General features: G+C 38.6%; 2 protein-coding genes across 36 annotated transcripts in view; both read right to left on the bottom strand.

Moving 5' to 3' along the window:
* The window catches only part of RSBN1 (round spermatid basic protein 1), a 51,069-nt gene extending 35,629 nt beyond the window's left edge, over positions 1-15,440 (bottom strand). The window contains exons 1-2 of the mRNA XM_063625769.1: positions 14,738-15,440; positions 410-1,083 (exon numbers count right to left, since the gene is read on the bottom strand). Of these exons, the coding sequence (XP_063481839.1) occupies positions 410-1,083; positions 14,738-15,440 (1,377 nt within the window). The remainder of the gene's footprint in view (positions 1-409; positions 1,084-14,737) is intronic.
* A 1,383-nt stretch (positions 15,441-16,823) lies between these two features.
* The window catches only part of PTPN22 (protein tyrosine phosphatase non-receptor type 22), a 58,679-nt gene continuing 53,251 nt past the window's right edge, over positions 16,824-22,251 (bottom strand). For 32 of the 35 annotated variants that reach the window (XM_063625734.1, XM_063625746.1, XM_063625738.1 and 29 more), the window contains one exon: positions 16,824-17,979. In XM_063625734.1, coding sequence (XP_063481804.1) covers positions 17,915-17,979 — 65 coding nt within the window. In that variant the 3' untranslated portion in view covers positions 16,824-17,914. The remainder of the gene's footprint in view (positions 17,980-22,251) is intronic. The other 3 variants (XM_063625767.1, XM_063625741.1, XM_063625747.1) reach the window with 1 other exon arrangement.

Below are 22,251 nucleotides of genomic sequence, written 5' to 3' on the forward strand. Positions count from 1 at the left end.
ACTCCAAAAACCTGGCATATAAACAGGCCCGTGCCCTCACGTGTTTTATTATGATATAAAAGCAAATCTTAACTAAAGTTATCCTGAGACTAACAGATCTCAATCACATCCTCCATACTAACATTACCTGATTTGTGAAAGACCAGGTAAGTTTTCAAGCTAGTTTTCCATAAAGATTTGTAATGATGCATAACATGTATAAAGCATTCCTTCCAGTAAATAAGAAGCCCCACCCGAACTCAGTAATTAAGATTTTTCAATTAGAGGAAGTGACAAACAATTTGAAGCACCTTTATTACCATAAATTTGTTGTCAAAAATGTGCTGGTATGTGCTGTGCAACAGAATGAGGTTAATTCTGTTTAGAATCATATTTACTAAATAATTTTTAACAACAATTTTTATCTTACCTGAGTGTGAAAATTTGAAATCGTGGTTGTTTCAATATCTTTCTTGCCCAGAATTTCCATTTTCACTGGAGTGTTGGGGAAATTAAAAGCAAAGTAGTCCAAGAAGTCTGGGAGATAAGCAGCCGCTCCATGCACTATTGCTAAAGCATAGTAAGCAGCATTTTTCTCATTTTCACTGAATGTCAAAGCAAGAAACTCCTCAGAAAATCTCTCCATCTCCATTGGAGACAAAAATGAGAGTTCATCCATGTAAGCATGAAGGACAAGAGCACCACCATTGGACTGGTGTTCCTCATGAATAAAGTTGCTAAATTTAGTACCTGTTTTTAAGAAATTTCTACGAATAGAATGTTCCTGGTGAGTCATAAAAGGTGTTTGTACTCCCTGGGGTACCCGATATTCTTGCATACCCAAATTTAATCGGCACAGCTGTTCATCTTTCAGATACCTGAAGGACTCCTTATTAAGTCCTGAAGTGCTATTTATTTGTCCTTGGGTGAGAATTTCTTTACTGATGCGGGTCAGGCCAGCACAGACGGTTTGTACTTCCTTATTGTACATTTTAAGGCGTCTTCCTCGCATGTCTTCTCGGTGTTTCTTTTTCTTTTTCTTCTTTATTTTCTTCAAGACAAAATCATCGGCTCTCTGGGTTTTACCATTTTCATCTGGTGTTTCTGGCCATAATAATTAAAAAGAAGTTAGTTGCTAGGACTAGTGTCAACATACAAGCTTCTTAAGGTACTTGATCTCATTAAATAGCCTATCCTCAATTTCTCTGAATTTGCTATTACAACTTACGTGTTTAGAAAACAAATGAGACAGAGATCTTAAAATATAATAATATTCTGGAATGAAGAAAAGAATAAAATTGAAGGTATCCATTTTTCAAAGCAGTATATTACTGATAATGGAGAAAAATCGGAAATAATTCACACATCCAAAAAACAGAGAATGGTTAAATAAATCATGATATAGCAATGGTATGAAACATTATACGATAGCTAAATATGATGATTCTGAAATCTATGTAACAACATAGATCCTTTTGTTCAGTTATCATCATAAAATTTAAATTTAAGCTAGGCATGTTTTGCTGTCAGCCTATGAATTACTATGATACATACAGGCAAATCAACAAAGGCAAAGTAAGCCATGAGATACCATTTTTTCCTAACAAGTTGGCAAAGTTTGCGGTTTCTGGTCATTCTCAACTACTGCTGCTGAAGTATAAACTGGTACAACTTTCTGAAGGGCAATTTCATGATACGTGTCAAAAGTCTTAAAAAATATTTCTAATCCTCAGACCTAGAAATTCCACTTCCAAGTAAAAGTTATCTAAGAAAATAATTGAAGATTATATAAAGATATCCATGATAGTATTATTTAAAACAACACAACAGGGAATGCTCTAAATGTCTAATAACAGGGGACTGATTAAACTCTGGTAGTTACATATTATAAAATACTACCTAGCCATTACAAATTATATTATAGATGAAAAAACTGACATAAAAATTAGAAGGTTACAAAATGCTTAGATTGTCATTCTTTCAGAAAGCCTTTTCTTCCCCACCCAATCTGGATAGCTACTCATGCTACGGGCTCCGTTAAGCTTTGCATCCCCATCTCAGCACTTATACTCTGTATTATTAACATTACAATTTACACCCTCCCCTAGACTGTCAGCAATCTAAGTTCAGGGATGTATATCTTACCTTTCTCTCCTAAGCACTTAACACATGTACATTCTGATCCCATTTTTATATAAACATTCATTCATCCAAACATTTAAGTACCTACTAAGTGCTAGGTATACTTCTGAGCACTAGGACCATAGTGCTGACTAGGACATACACAATCCCCAATCTCTTGGTTCTTTTTCTCCCCGCTTTTTGAGTAATATGGAGTCTTGATATGTTGCCCAGGCAGGTCTCAAACTCCTGGGCTCAAGCTATACTCCTGCCTCTACCTCCCTAAGTGCTGGGATTACAGGTGTGAGCCATGGTGCCTGGCATCTCTTGGGTCTTATGATCTAATTGTACAAGAAAAAGAAAGTACCAGATAGTGATAAGTGGGATGCATTAAGTATGGGGGAAGCTCTTTTGGGGAGGTAACATTGAGAGTGATTCCTAAAGAATAAGACAAGCCAGGCATGTAAAGGTCTAGGAGAAAATATTCCCAGAAAGAAGGACCTAAAGAGATGAAAAAGTCTGTCTGATCTATAGATGCTTTATACACACACACACAGAAAAATATCTGGAGAAATGTATACCAAGCTATTAATGGTAGTTATCTATTGGTGGTAGAATTCTAAATGTCTAGCTTCTTTTCTGCTTATCTGTATTTTCTAATTTTCTACAATAAACATATTACTTTTAAAATTTAAAAACTTATTTTTAAGTTTTAAAGGATTATCATGGATTGATAAGCCCAAGATGGAATGGCATCTTTTGTTTACTAGTTGGAAAATACACCTAGCAGGAAACTTTCAGGATTAAATACCAGGTACAGTCCTGATGAACTTTCAAGTTTGGTCTAGTATTTACTGTATAGAATTTACCCACCAAACAGTCATTTTTTCTAACATAATTGAAGTAATTTGGAGTTAAGACAAATATTCCAATTAATCCTATTATTACATCTAGAAAAACAAGTTCAACAAATTTTAGAGTTAAGAATTTACTTGGTACAATATGTAAAGATATGACAGTTCCAGTACTCTGTATAAAATCACTTCAAGTCAATTAGCTACTACAAAGGTTACGAAACCTTCTAAAGAAAATACTTACAAAAGCAAGTCAAAGACTTTACTAATGCCAAATAACTTTCATTGTATTTAATATTTCCTTCTAAGAACAATAAAATTAAAACCCTTTATTTGCAAATATCAGTTGTAATTAAACTGTGATAAGATACCAAAATTTACATATAATCAGAATACTGCTAACCTGGCAAGAGAAAAAGTCATCTTTTATTCTATAGACAACTAAATATTTGAGATATTTGAGAATTAAACACTTAGTAATAGTCATTTATACTTCTTACCAAATAAAATTCATCTGCATACTTTCCTCAATATCAAATCAGTAATTTAGGCAATTCTCCCAAGCAACTAAATGTTAATGCCATTCAATATAAAGGTTAGACCAATTTAAAAATAGTCATCTAATTACCCTCTTCCATTAATGTTTTAGCAATTTCACAGGAAAACAAGAAAAGAAAATATCTCCAAATAGATCTTGTTATTTTAAGCTTCAGAAGAGGTATTTGGTATGCAGAAAATGAATTGCGACCTAGATCTGCCACTGAAATTAGCACCAAGAAAGAACTGCGTTGACTGTAACACATTTTCTATATTACTATCAACTTTCCAGTGATATTTCTAACATGGCCAAGTCTCTGTGGGTTTCACTTACATGGGTTTCACAAAATTCACTTATATGAAAACCATTCAATTAGTCCAACATGGCCCATCTCAAAAAAACAACAACAAAAAAAAAAACAAAAAAAGAGAAAACCACTGTATAAAGAAAAGAACCTTACATTGTAATCTCATAAATCAACATGACAAAAATTTTAAATATGAAGTAAATTTCAATCTATCTTCTCACTAATCCTGTTTTTCAATTTTTTTTTTTTTTTTTGAGACGGAGTCTCTCTCTGTTGCCCAGCGTGGAGTGCAGTGGCATGATCTCGGCTCACTCCAGCTTCTCTCTCCCACGTTCCAGAGAGTCTCCTGCCTCAGCTTTCTGAGTAGCTGGGATCACAGGCATGTACCACCACACCCGGCTAATTTTTTGTATTTTTAGTAGAGACAGGGTTTCACCATGTTGGCCAGGCTGGTCTCAAACTCCTGACCTCAAGTGATCCACCCGCCTCAGCCTCCCAAAGTGCTGGGATTACAAGCGTGAGCCACCACACCCAGCCTCAGCTTTTGACTTTTATTTAACTTAGGCTGAGATATAGAAAGCTTGACTTATTTTACAGAGAAATTTATGACTACCCATTTCATACTGACTAACAAATCTCCATGAGTAAACAAAATTTATTATTGAATTACCGTGGTGGCAACTAATTGAGAATGGCATATTTATAAACAAGTTATTAAATGTTATTATCAAACGCTGGCCACTGCTGATTTATGAGAAAAATAACAATTGTCCTGCCTTGAATTTAAAACGTTAGTTGAAAGTCAGGGTCCAAAGTCTTCTTCACAACTTTTCTATTTCTGGTTTTAGCTTTCCAACAGAGAATCTATTCAGCACATTTTTAGTATTTCCCCATAGTGCAAAAGCTAAAATTTATTGACTACAGTTCTTTATAGAAAAAGAGCCAACCTACACTATACCTGTGATTAAGAAAAGCTTTCACATATCCAACTGTGTGATTAAATATAAAGAGAAATACATAATTCTACAGAGGAAGATACAAACATTCACTTAAGAAACAAATTGCTGGCTGTCTTTAAAAAGGTCATTATTAATACATGACACTATTAATAAGATCCTATGTGCTAATACTACCAATATTATCAATTATTGTCATCTGATTTCACACAATTGAAAGTTTTCATTAATGCAAAAAAACAGCTTTCCACATTATTAAGTTCTTTTTTTTTTTTTTTTTTTGAATACGGTTTTACTGTCACCCAGGCTGGAGGGCAGTGGCGCAATCTTGGCTCACTGCAACCTCTGCCTCCCAAGTTCAAGCGATTCTCCCACCTCAGCCTCCCAAGTAGCTGGGACTGCAGGTGCACATCACCATGCCCAGCTAATTCTTGTATTTTTTGGTAGAGACAGGGTTTCACTATGTTGGCCAGGCTGGTCTCAAACTCCTGACCTCAAATGATCTATCCGCCTCAGTCTCCCAAAGTGCTGGGATTACAGGCATAAGCCACCAGGCCCAGCCTACAAAACTTCAGGTCTTAACAGCAATTCTTATACTCGAATTATGGCTTAGAAGTCGGGGAAAAAAAAAAGTAGTATCTTCAGTTCGTAAAAATCATGGTAGATGAACAAAAGCAAAACAAGTGTAATTGCTTACATCTTATTATTCATGAGTTTTTAAAGGACTAAAGTTGTTTTCTGAAAATAAATTAGTTTCAGTCTTCTTGAGAGTTCTTCAAGTTCTATATAAATACCTGACCAAAAAGGAAAAACAAAAAACTACTCATTTTAAAAGACAAACATTTGTGAATCATTGTATGTTTTTAACACTGCCTTACTTTACCCACCATCTCTCTACATTATGGTGTTTTAAGAGCACTGTCTGCGTTTAAATCCCTATTCTATAACTTTCTAGTATACTTTCTAGAAGTATAACTTTTTTCCCCTAAGCCTTTACTTTTTTGTTTGTTTGTTTTTTTAGAACAGTTTCAGGTTCCTAGAACTATAACCACACCTGGCTCCCACAAATGCATAGTCTGTCTCCCTGATTATCATCACCCCCAGCCAGAGTGGAATATTTGTTACAACTGATAAGTCTACACTGACACATCATTATCCGCCTGCCCGCAGTCCATGGTTTACATTCAGGTTCACTCTTGGTGTTGTACATTCTGTGGGTTTGGATAAATGTATGACATGTATCCACCATTAATTAAGTTGCATTCACTGTCCTATAAAATGCTCTGTGCTCTGCCTATTCATGCATCCCTCTCTAAAACCCCTAGCAACCACTGATCTTTTAACTTTCTTGATAGTTTTGCCTTTTCCAGAGTGTCATATAATTGGAATCATAAAATGTGCAGCCTTTTCAGAATGGCTTCTTTCACTTAGTAATATGCATTTAAGGTTCCTCCATGTCTTTTTATGGCTTGATAGCTCATTTCTTTTTAGCACTGAATAATATTCTACTGTCTGGATGTACCACAGTTTATCCATTTACCTATTGAAGGACATTTTGATTGCTTCCAAGTTTTGGCAATTATGAATAAACCTATTATAAACACCTATCTACAGGTTTTTGTGTGGACATAAATTTTCAGCTCCTCTGGGTAAATATCAAAGAGTATGACTGCTGGATTGTATAGTATGTTTAGTTTTGTTAAGAAACTGCCAAACTGTCTTCCAAAGTGGCTGTATCATTTTGTAATCCCAATAATAATGAATGAGATAGCATATCTTTTTGCAAGTTAATTCTTTGCACTGCTTCTCATTGGTAAAATTGGAGGAAAGAACAGTATCTCGTCATAAAATGTGTGCAGAGTAAATGAAAAATGCATGTAAAGTACTTATAATAGTCCTAGAACATAATAAATACTCAATACATCTTAACTACTATTATTGCCAAAGACAGTTGAATTCTAGAGGCAGTAGAGTGTACTATTTAAGATAAGAACAGGTGCTGTACAGTTAGAGAGACCTAAGTCAATGTCTCCGCTCTATTGTTTACTAAGGTCTCTGGGTAAGCTCATAAATCTCTTTAAATCTAAATTTTCTCATCTTAAAATGTTATAATAGGCCAGGTGCAGTGCCTCATGCCTGCAATCCCAGCACTTTGGGAGACTGAGGCAGGAAGACTGCTAGAGTCCAGGAATTCAAGACCAGCCTGAGCAACACAGCAGGACCCCATTTTTACAAAAATAAAAAATTAGCTGGGCTTAGTGGTGCATGCCTGTAGTCCTAGCTGCAGGAGTGAGCTAGGCTTAGCTACAGGCTGAGGTGCGAGGATCGCTTGAGCCCAGGAGTTTGAGGTTACAGTGAGCTATAATCACTTCACTACACTCCAGCCTGGGCAACCCTGTCTCAGAAAAAAAAAAAAAAAAGTTATTAGTTCTAGAGTCTATCTCACAGAGTTATTTTAAGGATTAAATGAGACAATGACTATAAAGCCCTCATCATATGTGACACACAGTAAGTCTCTTATCATCTTGATTATCAAGAGAAACACATAAGAAAGATCTCTGAAAGAGGAAAGAAAACTTATTTGCCAAGTGTCTAACAGGAACCATATATGTTATTTTATTTTAATCCTCAAACCAATGAAGTACGGAGAAAGAAACAGCCTGAAACAAGATATGTAATTTATATTAGGTCACAAAGCTAGTAGACAACAGCCAAGATTCAAACTTCTCACCTATCTGACTCCAAAACAAATTCTTCTAACATACTGCACCCTACACTCTCTTCCTTTCTGCCTCCACTATCAGACATCTCCCTGCAACACTCCCATTAGATGATCAACTAAGATTATCTGGTTACAATTACTGGACCTGAGGTAGCTTGGAAGAAAGGGAGTATTACTTCAACAAATACTTAGTGCCATTCCAAAATTTTTGGTGCCCTTAAAGGTGTTTTTGCCTCTCTCAGGGTGAGCAGGGAAAAATATTAGTCCCTACAGTTGTTGTTCTGATAAATAAGATTATCTGTTTATTTTAATTCCCTTATAATCCCGATAGTTCTCCATTTCTAACATCAAAAAGAAGTGTTTCTGGACTTAAAATCCCTGCTTTTTGACATGAGAGAAAATTTCCATTAAACGTCTGGCTCAGGAACACTTACACTCGGTGATAGCAGTTAGGCAAGTGGTCAAGAGTAAAAAAAAAAAAAAAAAAAAATGAGAAAGGAAAGATGACTCAGAAGAGCATACAAATGAGCAATCCGGTCATGTAATGACATCGGAGAAGACAGCCCATGGGGGCTGTCCTTCCTTTCTTTCCTTTTTAACAACATATTAAAATCATGAATTTACTAAGAATAATTAAAAAGAAGCATTACTTCTTTTCATGGTTTCTTAAGGAAGTATGTTTGTCTTATTTTTTTTTTTTTTTTTGAAACGGTGTCTGACTCTGTCGACCGGGCTGGAATGCAAGTGGCGCAATCTCAGCTCGGTGCAACCTCCGCCTCCCGGGTTCAAGTGATTCTCCTGCCTCAGCCTCCCAAGTAGCCCAGCTAATTTTTTGTATTTTTCATAGAGACAGGGTTTCACCACGTTGACCAGACTGGTGTCAAACTCCTGACCTCGTGATTTGCCCGCCTTGGCCTGGGATTACAGGCGTGAACCACCGCGCCTGGCTTGTCTTATGTTTTTATGAGCAATAAGAGGGAGAGAAAAATTTTAAGATTTCAAAACACATAGGTAACTGCCAGTTTAGTTAGACTCAAGCCTATTGCCTATATGAAATAAAAACAACATTTAAATATCTCTTTGTTAAATAATCAACCCCAGTGTGCATAGCAGAAAGAGAGGTCAACTGGGCCATGAGGGAAAAAAACTGAGTTCTGTATTCAGCTCTATCACTAATTAAAAAATTTTAAGCATTTCACTTCACCTCTCTGAAAATCACTTTACTTTCTGTTTTAAAGATAAACAAGTTTACTGTAGCATTTACAGATTAAATTTTTGTTTCAACTGTTTATGAACAACTCCAAATGTCTGAGATTGTAATAATTTGTAATTAGTCTCCACATGAATTCAGATTAAACTGTTGAACTGCTGTGCAGGAAGAAACATGTCTCTTAAGTGAACTCAAGGGTGGCAAACTTCTCTAAAGAGCCGAACAGCAGGCTTTGCAGGTCTTATGGTCTCTGTCTCAATTACTGTATTCTGCTACTGTAGTGCAAAAACTACCATAGACAATATATATGAATGAACAGAGCTATATTCCAATAAAGCTTTATTTCTGGACATAGTTTAAATTTCATATGATTTCCATGTGCTACAAGGTCGTTCCAACTATTTTAAATTGTAAAAACCACTGTTAGGCCAGGCGCAGTGGCTCATGCCTGTAATCCCAGCACTTGTGGGAGGCATATTGAGACCAGCCTGGCCAACATGGTGAAACCCCATCTCTACTAAAAATACAAAATTAGCCGGGCATGGTGGTGGGCGTCTGTAATCCCAGCTACTCAGGAGGTTGAGGCATAAGAATCCCATGAACGCAGGAGGTGGAGGTTGCACTGAGCTGAGATTGCACTACTGCACTCCAGCCTGGCACAGAGCAAGACTGTCTCACAAAAAAAAAAAAAAAAAATCATTGTTACATTACAGGTTGTACTGATTTTTGAAAAAAGTGCAAAAGCAATTCAATGGAAGATTAATCTTTTCAACAAAAAGGTGCTAGAGCAACTGGATATCCTTAGGCAAGAAGAAAAAAAATGGCGACCTAAACCTCACACCTGTACAAAATTAACTCAAGTGGATGACAAATTAAAATACGAAAGTTAAAATTATAAAACTTTTAGAAGAAAACAAAGGAGAAAATCTTTGGGATCTAGGACTTGGTATGTTAGATATGATGCCAAAAACATGATCCATTAAAGAAAAAAAAAAGACTTAGTAAATTGGATATCAATAAAATTTAAAACTTTTGCTCTATGAAGTATCCCACTGAGAAGGTAGAAAGGACCAGGCACAGTTGCTCCTGTCTGTAATCCCAACACTTTGGTAGGCCAAGGCGAGAGGATCACTTGAGCCCAGGTGTTTGAGACCAGCCTGGACAACATAGAGAGACCCTGCCTCTACCAAAAAAAAAAAACATTAGCCAGGTGTGGTGGTGCACACATGTGGTCTCAGCTACTCAGGAGGTTGAGGTGGGAGGATCACTTGAGCCCAAAGGTTGACGCTAGAGTGAGCAGCCATGATCACATCACTGTGCTGCAGCCTGGGTAACAGAGTGAGACTCTCCCAAAAAAAAACAAAAACAAACAGGCTGGGCATGGTGGCTCATGCCTGTAATCCCAGCACTTTAGGAGACCAAGGCGGGCAGATCACCTGAGGTCAGGAGTTCAAGACCAGCCTGACCAACATGGCAAAACCCCGTCTCTACTAAAAAATACAAAAATTAGCCAGGCATGGTGGCAGATGCCTGTAATCACAGCTACTCGGGAGGCTGACATAGGAGAATCGCCTGAACCCAGGAGGTGGAGGTTGCAGTGAGCCAGGATGGGAGACAAAGTGAGAATCCATCTCAAAAAAAAAAAAAAAAAAAAAACCAAAATAACAAAAATAAAAACAAGCAAACAAAAAGGATGGAAAGACAAGCAACAGATTGGGAGAAAATATGTGCAAACCATACAAAGAAGCTGCACCTGTAATCTACAAAAAATTATCAAAACCCAACAATAAAAAATATACAATTCAAGGGCCAGGCGCGGTGGCTCACGCCTGAAATCCTGGCACTTTGGGAGGCTGAGGCGGGTGGATCACCTGAGGTCAGGAGTTCGAGAACAGCCTGGCCAAGACAGTGAAATCCCGTCTCTACTAAAAATATAAAAAAGTAGCTGGGCGTGGTGGCAGGCACCTGTAATCCCAGCGACTCGGGAGGCTGAGGCAGGAGAATTGCTTGAACCCAGGTGGCAGAGGTTGCAGTGAGCCGAGATCGCGCCATTGCTCTCCAGCCTGGGCAACAAGAGCAAAACTCTGCCTCCAAAAAAAAAAAAAATTATACACACACACACACACACACACACACACACACACAAAATTCAATTCGAAAATAGGCAAAAGGTATAAAGAGACATTTTACTGACCAGGATATATAGACGGCAAATGATGATATGAAAAGATGTATAATATCACTAGCCATTTGGGAAATTCAAATTCAGATCATGATGATATATCACCACACGTCTATTAAAATTGCTAAAATAAAAATAGTGGCAATACCAGATATTGGCAAGAATGTGGAGAAACTGGATTTCTCTTACATTGCTGACAGGAATGTAAAATGGTACTGACACTCCAGAAAACACTTTGGCAATATCTTAAAAAACAAACAAACAAAATAAATACATATAGTCATCCTTGGTATGCATGGAGGATTGGTTCCAGAGCCCCCCAGGGCACCAAAATCCAAGATGATCAAGTCCTTCATATAAAATGGCATAATAATTGCTTATAACCTATGCACATCCTCCCCTATATTTTAAATCATCTCCAGATTATTTATACCTAATACAATGTAAATGCTATATAAATAACTGTTATACTGTATTGTTTAGGGAACAGTGACAAGAAAAAAAAAGTCTGTACAAGTCCACTACAGACAATGTTTTTTTGAAAATATTTTCAGTCCCAGGTTGCCTGAATCCATTGATGGGGAACCCATGGATACAGAGGGCTAATTGTATTCACCATACAACCAAAGAAATGAAAAGTTACATGCACACAAAAACCTGAACACCAATTTTCATAGAAGCGTTATCTATAATAGCCAAAAACTAGAAATAATCAAAATGTCCTTTCTTATACGGGAATGATTCAATAGGTGAACCATGGTACATCCATACCATGGAACGCTATTCAGCAATGAAAAAGAGGGATGGATCTCAGGGACATCACGCTGAGTGAAAAAGGGCAATCTCCAAAGATCACATACTGTATGATTCAACTTATATAATAGTCTCAAAATGACAAAATTACAGAGATGAAAAACAGGTTAGTGGCTGCCAGGGGACAGGGATGGTAGAGAGACAGAGGGAGTGCCTAAAGTTGTAAAGGGTTTGTGGTGGTGGAATAGTTCTGTATCTTGATTGTAGTGGTGGTTACACTAATCTACATATGATAAAATAGCATATAACTACACATACATTGTACCAATGTCAATTTCCTGGTGTTGATATTATACAATAGTTATGTAAGATGTAGCCACTGAGGGAAACTGGTAAAAGGTAAGGACTTGACTATGTTTGCAATTTCCTGTGAATCATTAATTATCTCAAAAAAAAAAAAAAAACAGTTAAAATAGTTTCCAAAAATATGAGGATAAGCGAAGAAGGAAGGACATAGCTTTGTAAGTAACAAGAATGTGCCCACTCTCCTTATTAATCTTAGAGTTGTTTTAAGGACCATGCATAATAAAATAATAAAGGCTGGTTTTAACTAAGTGCCTACAATGAGCCAGGCACTGTTGTTAAGTACTTTCACACAATGCCCTATTTAATCCATACAAGGTCCTTATAAATGAAATACCACAACCCCATTTTACAGACAGGAAAAGTGCAGTTGAGAGAGGGTAAAGCAATTTGTTCAGGTTCACACAGTAAGTGTTAGAGCCATGATTTAAACTCAGATTAATACCAGAGGCATGCCTCCTGCATACCACTGTAACAATAAAGATGTTCAGAGGACAAAAAAGGTATCAGTCAAGCTATGTGCAAAAGCCTGGATTAAACAAAGTTAAACCAGTTTATTTTCTGTAGGGTTTTCAAAACTTTTAAAATGCCAGTTTGCCAATTCATGTTACATATGTAGAAGGCTACAGTATACAGTTTTTCTCAAATGTATTTGACCAAAAAATTCTTTTTCACCCAAAATATAGTTTGGGTATATAATCCAACAATTTCTCAACCAAAAGTTAAAATGTTTAAATAGACTTATCTTAACCCACTTTTCTTCACATGTTGGCAAACTACAGATACCTACAGTGGTGTTGTCCAATGTGGTAGCCACTAGCCATATGTGACTATTATAAATTAATTACAATTATATAAAATCAAAATTTCAGTTCCTCAATCATGCCACATTTCAAGTCTGTTCAGGAACCACATATGGCTACCATATTGGTCAGCACAAATACAGAACATTTCCATCATCTGAGAAAGTTCTATCAGTCAGCATTAGGTCAGAAGTGTGTTTTTTAAAGAACATGGGGCCTGTGCAATCTTCAGAGAAACAGATTGTAAATTATTACACATGTTATTGCCACTATCCCCCATAAAACGGGGCCAGGTCAGAGATCCTCGATGACATAAAGCCACTGTAATGTCAAAGCACAGGGAAAAGGTAAACAAAGGAGTGGAAAAAATGAATAGCAGGAAGAGAAAGCAACATCATGAAGCTTGGAGATGAAGCTTGAAGCAGGATTCAGGAGTCTGGGTTCTACTCCCTGTTATGCCAATATTCATCTTTTTAAAAAATATTTAATTTTTTTGCACTTGGTGCGAATTAACTGTGATTTGATTAAACAGGCCTCTTTACTACTTTGGGCCTCAGTTTCCTTTTCTACAATACAAATTTAAGCCAGAGGATCACTGATTCCCTCTAGTTCTGTACAGTTAAAACACACACACACACACACACACACACGAAATGAGAAAGTAGGGAATAAAGGTAAAAATAAAAAGAGAGCAAGATCATTGCATATTGGTGGTGAAAACTGGCAGTCCTGTCATGTTGCCACAAGTTCTACTCACAAGGATAAGATTTGGATGCCACCAAATGAATAAAAATTTAATGCTATTCAATAAATACTTATTGAGCGATTATTTGCAACGAACTACACTATTCGGAAATAGCACCACCAAAAAAAATGATTAGCCTTAAGACTCAACACGTGAAAGAATGCAAGACTCACAAAATTTTAGGTTGAAAGATTGGCTCATTAACATGTAATAACCTAACTGACCCAGTACTAAGAAACGAGTATCTCAAATATTCCCGAGGAAAAACAACTAGCAAATTATATAAAATAATATATAAAGTACAAACATACAGCATAATCAAAAGCATCACATTTCTTCCACAAAGAATAGAAATAAATGCTACAGGTACTTGGGAACAGGAAGACATCAGTTTTGGCCAATCTACTTTTTCTAGAACCCACATTTAATTGGATACTCTGACATTTTCTAGTAAAATATTCTTGAGGTCTATTGGAATTAACAGATTCACAAAGTGTGCTAGACAGAATCAAATGCAACTGAAATTCCGGCCTCTTACTACCTACTGCACAAATTCCCACTTTTCAGAGGTACTGTTGGTCCTATTTCCTAGTATCAAAGGGTAAAGAAAACCTTCCACATGCCTATTCTAAGAATTTAAATAGCTAATATGAAAACTTTAAAATGATTTTTACCTCTAGATTAAAAAGAACCAATATAAACTGCGTCTGATATTTTACCTTGCAGAAGCTAAGTCAACCAGTGAGTCGTGTAACCTTTATATGAATTCCCTCCTGAAAGACTGGAACCATACCCCTGACTATTCTGGAGCAAGGGAGAGCAGATACTAAAGCTCTCCAGCAAGCAAAACAAGGAGAAGGGATTTTAGCAACATGCCTTTTCTTTGGAAAGGCATTTTTTTAGTACCCCACCTACTAATCTAACGCGGCGCGGAAACCTTGCAGAATTTGAAAACAAATGCTGAGAGGCTCCGGGGGACTGGTAAAGGGATTAGCAACTGACAGCTCGGCCTTGGAGCAAGAAGCCTCAAGTAGTTAGATCAAACCGTGTCAACGATCTGAAATCCAGGGTCCACCCCGGTGAGCTTAGGGAAGTACAGCAGCAGGAGGTAAGCAGGGGTTTGGCGTCTTTCAGTCCTAAAGATGCGGGATATCGGAACTGAGAGAGACCTAGAACCCAAGCCGGGCAGTTTGCCTGCTCTCACCTCTCTTGGGAGCTTTGATCAGAGGCACCCCTCCAGTCCTCTCGCCGTTTTCCTGCTTGTCCTTGTGCTTGAGATCGGTTCCGCAGGAGCTGGGATCACCATCGGAGCTGCGGTGGTGATGGTGCTTGTGCCGCTCCTTGTGGCCCTTATGCTTGGGCCCGGCCGCGCTCACCGTCAGAGGCGAGAAGGTGAAGAGGGCCGAGGTGCTCGGGGCCGGGAGAGGGGCAGCGACAGCGGGCCCGGCGGGTGCCAGCGAAGGTGGCGGCGGAGGCGGCAGGAGAAGAGGCTCAACAGGGCCTGGGACAGTTGGGGCTGCATTCGTTGGCGGCAGCGGCCCAGGATGTTGGCGGCTGCGACGCCGCCGGTGAGGGGGAGCGAGAGGGGGCTCCTGGCTTGGCCGCCCCCGCTTCTCCTGAGACCCCCCACTGCTAGATCGGCGCTGCCGTTTCACTCCCCGCGGGGAGACCCCAGCATGAGGTTTCTCCTTCCCCTCTTTGTCCGGCTCCTCCTGCGCCGCCACCGCCCGTACTACGCGCACCGCTCCGACCTGCGCAGCCATTTCACCCACAAACACACATTTAAATGGCCCGACCGCCCCCCCGTCCGCGCATCGCGCAAGCGCCGCCCGCGCACTGCCCGCTGGGCATTGGAGTCTCTCCTCCTCCCTCCACTTGTCGGCCGTTCTTCGTCCAGAGATGAACATGCCGGAAGCGGCCGTTCCCAGCTTTTCTCCTCAGGCCTCTCCAACCGAGCTTCTATTGTAAAGCACCCTGTGCCGCGCAAAGCGTCATGGGAGCTGTAGTTCCGCCGCGCCCCGCGCCGCGTCCCCGGCTCTGAGTGGAGGAGCAGAAAGGGAGCGTGCACGAAGTCACGCTTCTGGCTGCGACGCAACCGCCGCTGGGCGGTGAGTTGCCGCCAACCGCCCTAACGGCTGAAACAATGTTAATGGCTTTCAGAGTCTGGCGGTGCGTTCCCATTATAATCTTCCTGTGACCCTTCCTCATTTTACACGGAGGAGGTGGTCTCCACAGTGACTTTTAAATTTAATATTTCTCTCATAACCTTTGTGAGGTAAAAGAATCTTCATCCTTTTAACTTTGATGAAATGAAGGTGAAAAGAGGATTTAGTAATATGTAAAATAAGGGTGGTTTTGCTGTAAAAATATGATAGGGCCGCAATTCAGAAATGTTTTCAAGCATCTGGGGCATTGCTATGGTTACAACTACAGGCCTACGAAGTCAGGTGCGAGAACTGCTTGGAGTCCTGGTGAGGACGGCCCCTCCTCGCCATCGGGCCACATCCCCTCTAATGCCTGGAAAGGTCCAGCATTTATTTTGAATATATCCCTACAGTTGCGAAAAATTGTAGATGGAAAACCATGTTTAAGATTTTTTACAAGTTTTTTTTTTCAAATCTTAAGGTTGCATAAATTTGAAAAGTGTGCCTACCAGGGAACACACAAAAATCATCACTGTTGACTACGGATAGTTGTTGCTCAGAAATTCATTTAGAATTTCATCCTCGCTTTAGCTTTTACCTGGGGTTCTTTTAAGTATTTATTTAGAGACGGGCGGGGCGGGGCTCGGTGTCTCAGGCTGGTAATCCCAGAGCTTTGGGAGGACGAGGCGTGAGGATCGCATGAGGCCAGGAGTTCCAGATCGGCCTGGGTAACATAGTGAGACTCTGTCCCTACAAAAATATTTTTTAAATTATCTGGGTGTCGTGGCACGCGCCTGTAGTCCCAGGTACTCGTGAGGCTAAGGTGGGAGGAGTGGTCGCACCACTGCACTCTGGCCTGGGTGACAGATCCAGACCCTGACTCTTAAAAAAAAGAGAGACAAGGTCTCGCTCTGTTGACCAGGCTGGCCCCCAACTCCTGGTCTCAAGGAATGAGTAGCTGGGTCTACAGATGCACTCATGGCGCCCCAAGTAACTCATGGTTACCTAGGATTCTTTTAATATGTTTCTTGATAAAGACATTTGGAAGTAATTGATTACAATGATATATACTCAGCAGATAAAATTACTGTGGTTTGATTTAACTAGTTTCTGGAGAAGTATTACCTAAACACTACTGCAATGAAGTCAGTTTAAAAACAAAAAAGTTTATTATCTATTGGATACATTGTACTACAAGAGACAGATAATAATACTTCATTCAATTTGCCCTTATTGGGCTTCCGAATGAAAAATACTGAAGAACAAATGATGTTTAAACAATACTACATGTTTCTAAAAGTTATAAATAAAGTTATTTAAATAAAAATATTTTTAATGCATTAGGTGTTAGGTGGATTCTTTGTAAAAACAATTACCTGCCAATTTATTTACTACATAAAATTAGAGTTGAAATAGATTTTCTTATGGCAGATCCATATTCATATAGAAATTCATTTTAAACTAGTATTTCTGATTGGTTAGATAAAAATTGCACATGATCTGAAAGATCTTGTATAAACATATACAATTTATATCTTTTGCTACCAAAAGATAGCTATTATATTTCACTGATTACTTTTCTAGAATTGGTAATTTAATGACTTTGGTTAAAACTTATCAGGAATGCAGTTGAACTCCTTGTTGTTATATTCAAATAATTGTCATTATTTGCACATTTTATTCTAATAAATATAATTTCTCATTTTCTTAATATTCCAGTTTTCCACAACATTTGGGAAGATTTACAAGGTATACTCCATTTAGGCAAAAATAACTCTCAGGGAATAGTCATTGTCAAGAGCAGTTTGTATTGCAACCCACAAGGTAAGTTTTTTTTTTTTTAACTTTTTATAGTACATTCTGGCAATGTAGAAATTAGTTGAGACCCAAATCTTACAAACATTTTGAAGTTTATGTTTATGTAAAAAAGTAAAAGAAAATAAAAATAACTGGCAAAAATGAAAAGTAAATCCATTCTAAAAGTGTTTCTCATATAGCATTCTCTACATAAGCTTAAGTGACAAACTTTTATTTGCAGTTTTCAACTCAATGTAAATGATATGAAAATGCAAAACTGACACTTATTGGCATTTTGCTTTTCTTTTAAAAGCTATTAACACATTAGCATATCTTCATATTTGATATTATGCATATAGAGCACTTATTTTAACTAGCAGTATTCTAGTAGTTTTATTTGCAGGTGTACTTGCAGCCCATATTATAAATCTGGAGTTTTATTAAATATTCCAAGTTGGTGGTGGATTCCTTGGTCCTTTGGGTTTTGAAAAACGGTTTGCAAAACCTGGGAACAAAAATAAAGTTGAATGAAAAGAAAGATGTTTTAAGTATAGAAATGAATACTTGGATTTTAGAGTATATTATAATATATGCAAATACATGGTCTTTTTTAAAGGTTAGGCAGCATCTTGACCAGTTTAGTAATAGATTATAAAGGGATTATAGTAATCTAAAGCTTAAATGATAACAGAATACTAATAACACTTTAAATTTGAAGAGCTTACAAATTTAATAATGGTAATAATAGAATGTAGGACCCTGGTTATATATAGCCTTTGATAATTTACTATATAATATCATTTGTCTATGACTTTTTCTCATCCACTCCATCCCATTAAATGAAGTCAGGAAATTTTAATTTCACAAAAATATAGCACCGTTACTTATAACATTATTGTATTACATCTAGTTATATCTCTATGTCGGTCCAGAAATCCTTCAATTTAGTAAGAGATTATGTTTGAAAATCTTAGAAAAAATAAACAATCCTGAAAAACTAAGTAGGTAAGTAATCGTTATTATTTATCTTTCTTCTTCAAACTTGTACCCTCTACCCCACCCCAAAGAAGGAGGATGAGAAAATTTTTCACAACTAATGAAGGCTATTTCTGGATGCTTTCAAAAGATGTGCAGGTTGATGATATTGGTTCTTTGTCATTTCAGCAACATATGACTTTATGACTTTTCTTTTTGATGGTAGTGTCTTTTTGTTTGTTTGTTTTTTGTCTGAGACGGAGTCTTGCTCTGTCGCCCAGGCTGGAGTGCAGTGGCGTGATCTCGGCCCACTGCAACCTCCGCCTCCCGGGTTCAATTGATTCTCCTGCCTCAGCCTCCCGAGTAGCTGGGATTACAGGTGCCAGCCAACATGCCTGGGTAATTTTTGTATTTTTAGTAGAGATGGGGTTTCACCCTGTTGGAAAGGCTGGTCTCAAACTACTGACCTCAAGTGATCCACCCGCCTTGGCCTCCCAAAGTGCGGGGATTACAGGTGTGAGCCACTGAGCCAGGCCTAATGGCAGTGTATTTTTAAGTTATCTTACACTTAGCAACTTTAGGGACTTAAAGTGAGAAATGAAATGTTTGAAGTATAGGGGAATAATAAAATGAAAAACTCAAAGATATACCTAAACCTTTAATTTCATCATCATACAAATTGTATTATCTACCTTAAAAAACTGATGTAAGGATCAAATGAGATATTTGTGTAAAAAGCGAATGGGGCAGGGTGCAGTGGCTCACGCCTTTGAGTAATCCCACACTTTGGGAGGCCAAGGCAGGTGGATCGCTTGAGCCCAAGAGTTCAAGACCAGCCCGAGCAACGTAGTGAAACCTTGTCTCTACAAAAAAACACAAAAAAATTAGCCGGGCATGGTGGCTTGCACCTCTGGTCCCAGATACTCAGGAGGCTGAGGTGGGCCAATCATTTGAGCCCAGGGAGGTCAAGGCTGCAGAGGGAAAAAAAAAAAAAAAAAGAATTTAAAAAACAAAAAAAACACACCATCCAGCACAATGCCTGGCACATAGTAAGTACTCAAATGTTGCTCAGGCCAGTCATGGTGGCTCAAACCTATAATCCCAGCACTTTTGGAGGTGAGTATGGAGGATAGCTTGAGGTCAGGAATTCAAGCATATGGTAACTACTCAAATGTTGCATAAATTTCAACCCAGAAGCCAGGTGTGGTGGCTCACACCTGTAATCCCAGCACTTTGGGAGGCCAAGGTGAGTGGATCACCTGAGGTCAGGAGTTCAAGACCAGCCTGGCCAACATGATGAAACCCTGTCTCTACTAAAAATACAAAAATTAGCTGGGCATGGTGGCGGGTGCCTGTAATGCCACCTACTGGGGAGGCTGAGGCAGGAGAATCGCTTGAACCCAGGAGGCCGAGGTTACAGTGAGCTGAGATCGTGCCACTGTACTCCAGCCTGGGTGACAGAGCGAGACCCCATCTCAATTTAAAAAAAAAATTACCAACCTAGAAAACTATGCCAGAACTGGAAGAGAAGGAGAGTAGGGAAGGGGAAAGAAGATTCAAGAGAAAAAAGCACATTCAAATTTGTTAATGGTGATGATAAAAAAAAATTGGTGGAGGGGACACACAGCCTAGTTGATGTACATTTTACTCTTCCGAGTGGTAAGAAAGAAGATGGAAGGAATACTTTTGGTTAAATAGATTCACACACAATGGTCAGAATCATCCTGTCAGTACAGATCACTTGATTGTAACCCAAGTGGACTAGGAATAGAGATAAGGACATATGTTAGTACTGAGTACCTAAAATTTTAGGAATACATGTATATATTCGATCTCTTTCACTGTCAATTCTCAGTAGTTTACAACAGTTTCGCGCTACCTTTTTTTGCATGTGGGCCAATTCAGGGAAAATAAACCTGAATCACAAATTTTTTCGTTCAGATGTAAGTACTTTTTTGAGTAACATGCACTTAAATTGATATTGCCTAAAAAAGATAAATGCTGATTTTTGGGGTTTTTTTTTTTCCAAGACAGAGTCTTGCACTGTTGCCCAGGCTAGAGTGCAGTGGTATGATCACGGCCCACTGCAGCCTCAACCTCCCGGGCTCAAGTGATCCTCCCACCTCAGCCTCCTGAGTAGCTGGGACTACAGGCACATGCCACCATGCCTGGCTAGTTTAAAAAAAAAAACATTTTTTTGTAGAGATAGATTCTCACTGTGTTGCTTAGGCTGGTCTCAAACTCCTGGCCTCAAGCAATCCTCCCTCCTCAGCCTCCCAAAGTGCTGGAATTACAGGCATGAAAATGCTGCTTTTTAAGTAGGTAAAATGTTCAAATCTAGGCATATTTGAGAGGAAGCAACATGGAGGCAGCTCTCTAATATTTTATCCTCATATTAGATTATGTAGACTGTTGTTAAGCTAGGTAGGCCTAGAGTTACTCAAGTTGTATCACTGATTTAGAGTAAAGAAGAAAGCAGAGAACATTTATGTTCTGGGTAAAGTTGGGAGCTTTTTTCTTTTTCTTTTTTCCTTTTTTTTTTTAAATGAGATGGTCTCACTATGTTGCCCAGACTGGTCTTCAACTCCTGGGCTCAAGGGACCCTCCCACCTCAACCTCCCAAAGTGCTGGGATTATAGGCATGAACCACCATGCCTGGCTTGCTTTTTTCATAGTTTTTACAATATTCTGTGTGAATGTTTTAGCTAAATGATTTCATATAAATCATAACTTATTTTTTAAATTATAACTTTTTTTTTTTTTTGAGATGGAGTCTCACTCTGTCACCAGGATGGAGTGCAGTGGCGCAATCTCAGCTCACTGCAACCTCCAACTCCCTGGTTCAAGCTATTCTCCTGCCTCTGCCTCCCAAGTAGCTGGGATTAGAGGCATGCACCACCATGCCCAGCTAATTTTTGTATTTTTAGTAGAGACAGGGTTTCACCATGTTGGCCAAGATGGTCTCTATCTCCTGACCTCATGATCTGCCCGCCTCAGCCTCCGAAAGTGCTGGGATTACAGATGTGAGCCACCCCTCCCAGCCTAAATTATAACTTCTTAAACCTTAGAGTTAATGAAATCCAAACAAAATTTTATGGCAAAAAAAGACAGATCCAGGGATTTTAGTTAAACATTTTGTGAAGATGACACAGGGACTCTTAACTTAGGCGTGGCAGAGATTGCTCCCCATCCACCAATATCTTCTTTGCTTCTTCCTCAAATAAAATTGTATGTAGGCAATTTTGTCTGCCTGCCCAGCAGTATTACATTTCCCAGTCTCTTTTGCAATTTAGTTATAGCACATGTCTAAGTTCTCTTCAAGGGAATATGAGCTGATACGATCTGGCCATTTCCAGGCCAGTGCCTTTGAAGACCAGAAGAGTAAGAAGAGGAAGCCGCACCTCCACTTTTTCCTCTTTTCTTGCCACCTACAGTCTGCATGTGGCAGCAACCTAATTTTGATTGTGTAAGTAAGGACAATACCATTAAGTGGCAGTTCTCAAAGTGTGATTCAGGGACTCCTAGAGGCCTCACACTCTTTCAGGGGGGTTGGTTAATAATAATTTTCAGTAGTAATAGCCTACCACTAATTGCTATTCTTACAAAAAATTATACCTGATACTACTTTAAATAGTACATAAATATGTATCACATAGAATAATAGAATGCTTAGAAGAATATAAAATTATTGTTTTAAGTTTATAGCTTATACTTAGGAGCAATTGGGTAAGCAAACCTTAAAACCGTCAGAACTGTGCTTCATTTCCTACTATTGAATTAGTTATATAAGATTAAATAGTGG

The sequence above is a fragment of the Symphalangus syndactylus genome, chromosome 12, assembly GCF_028878055.3.
Source record: "Symphalangus syndactylus isolate Jambi chromosome 12, NHGRI_mSymSyn1-v2.1_pri, whole genome shotgun sequence".
Lineage (NCBI taxonomy): Eukaryota > Metazoa > Chordata > Mammalia > Primates > Hylobatidae > Symphalangus > Symphalangus syndactylus.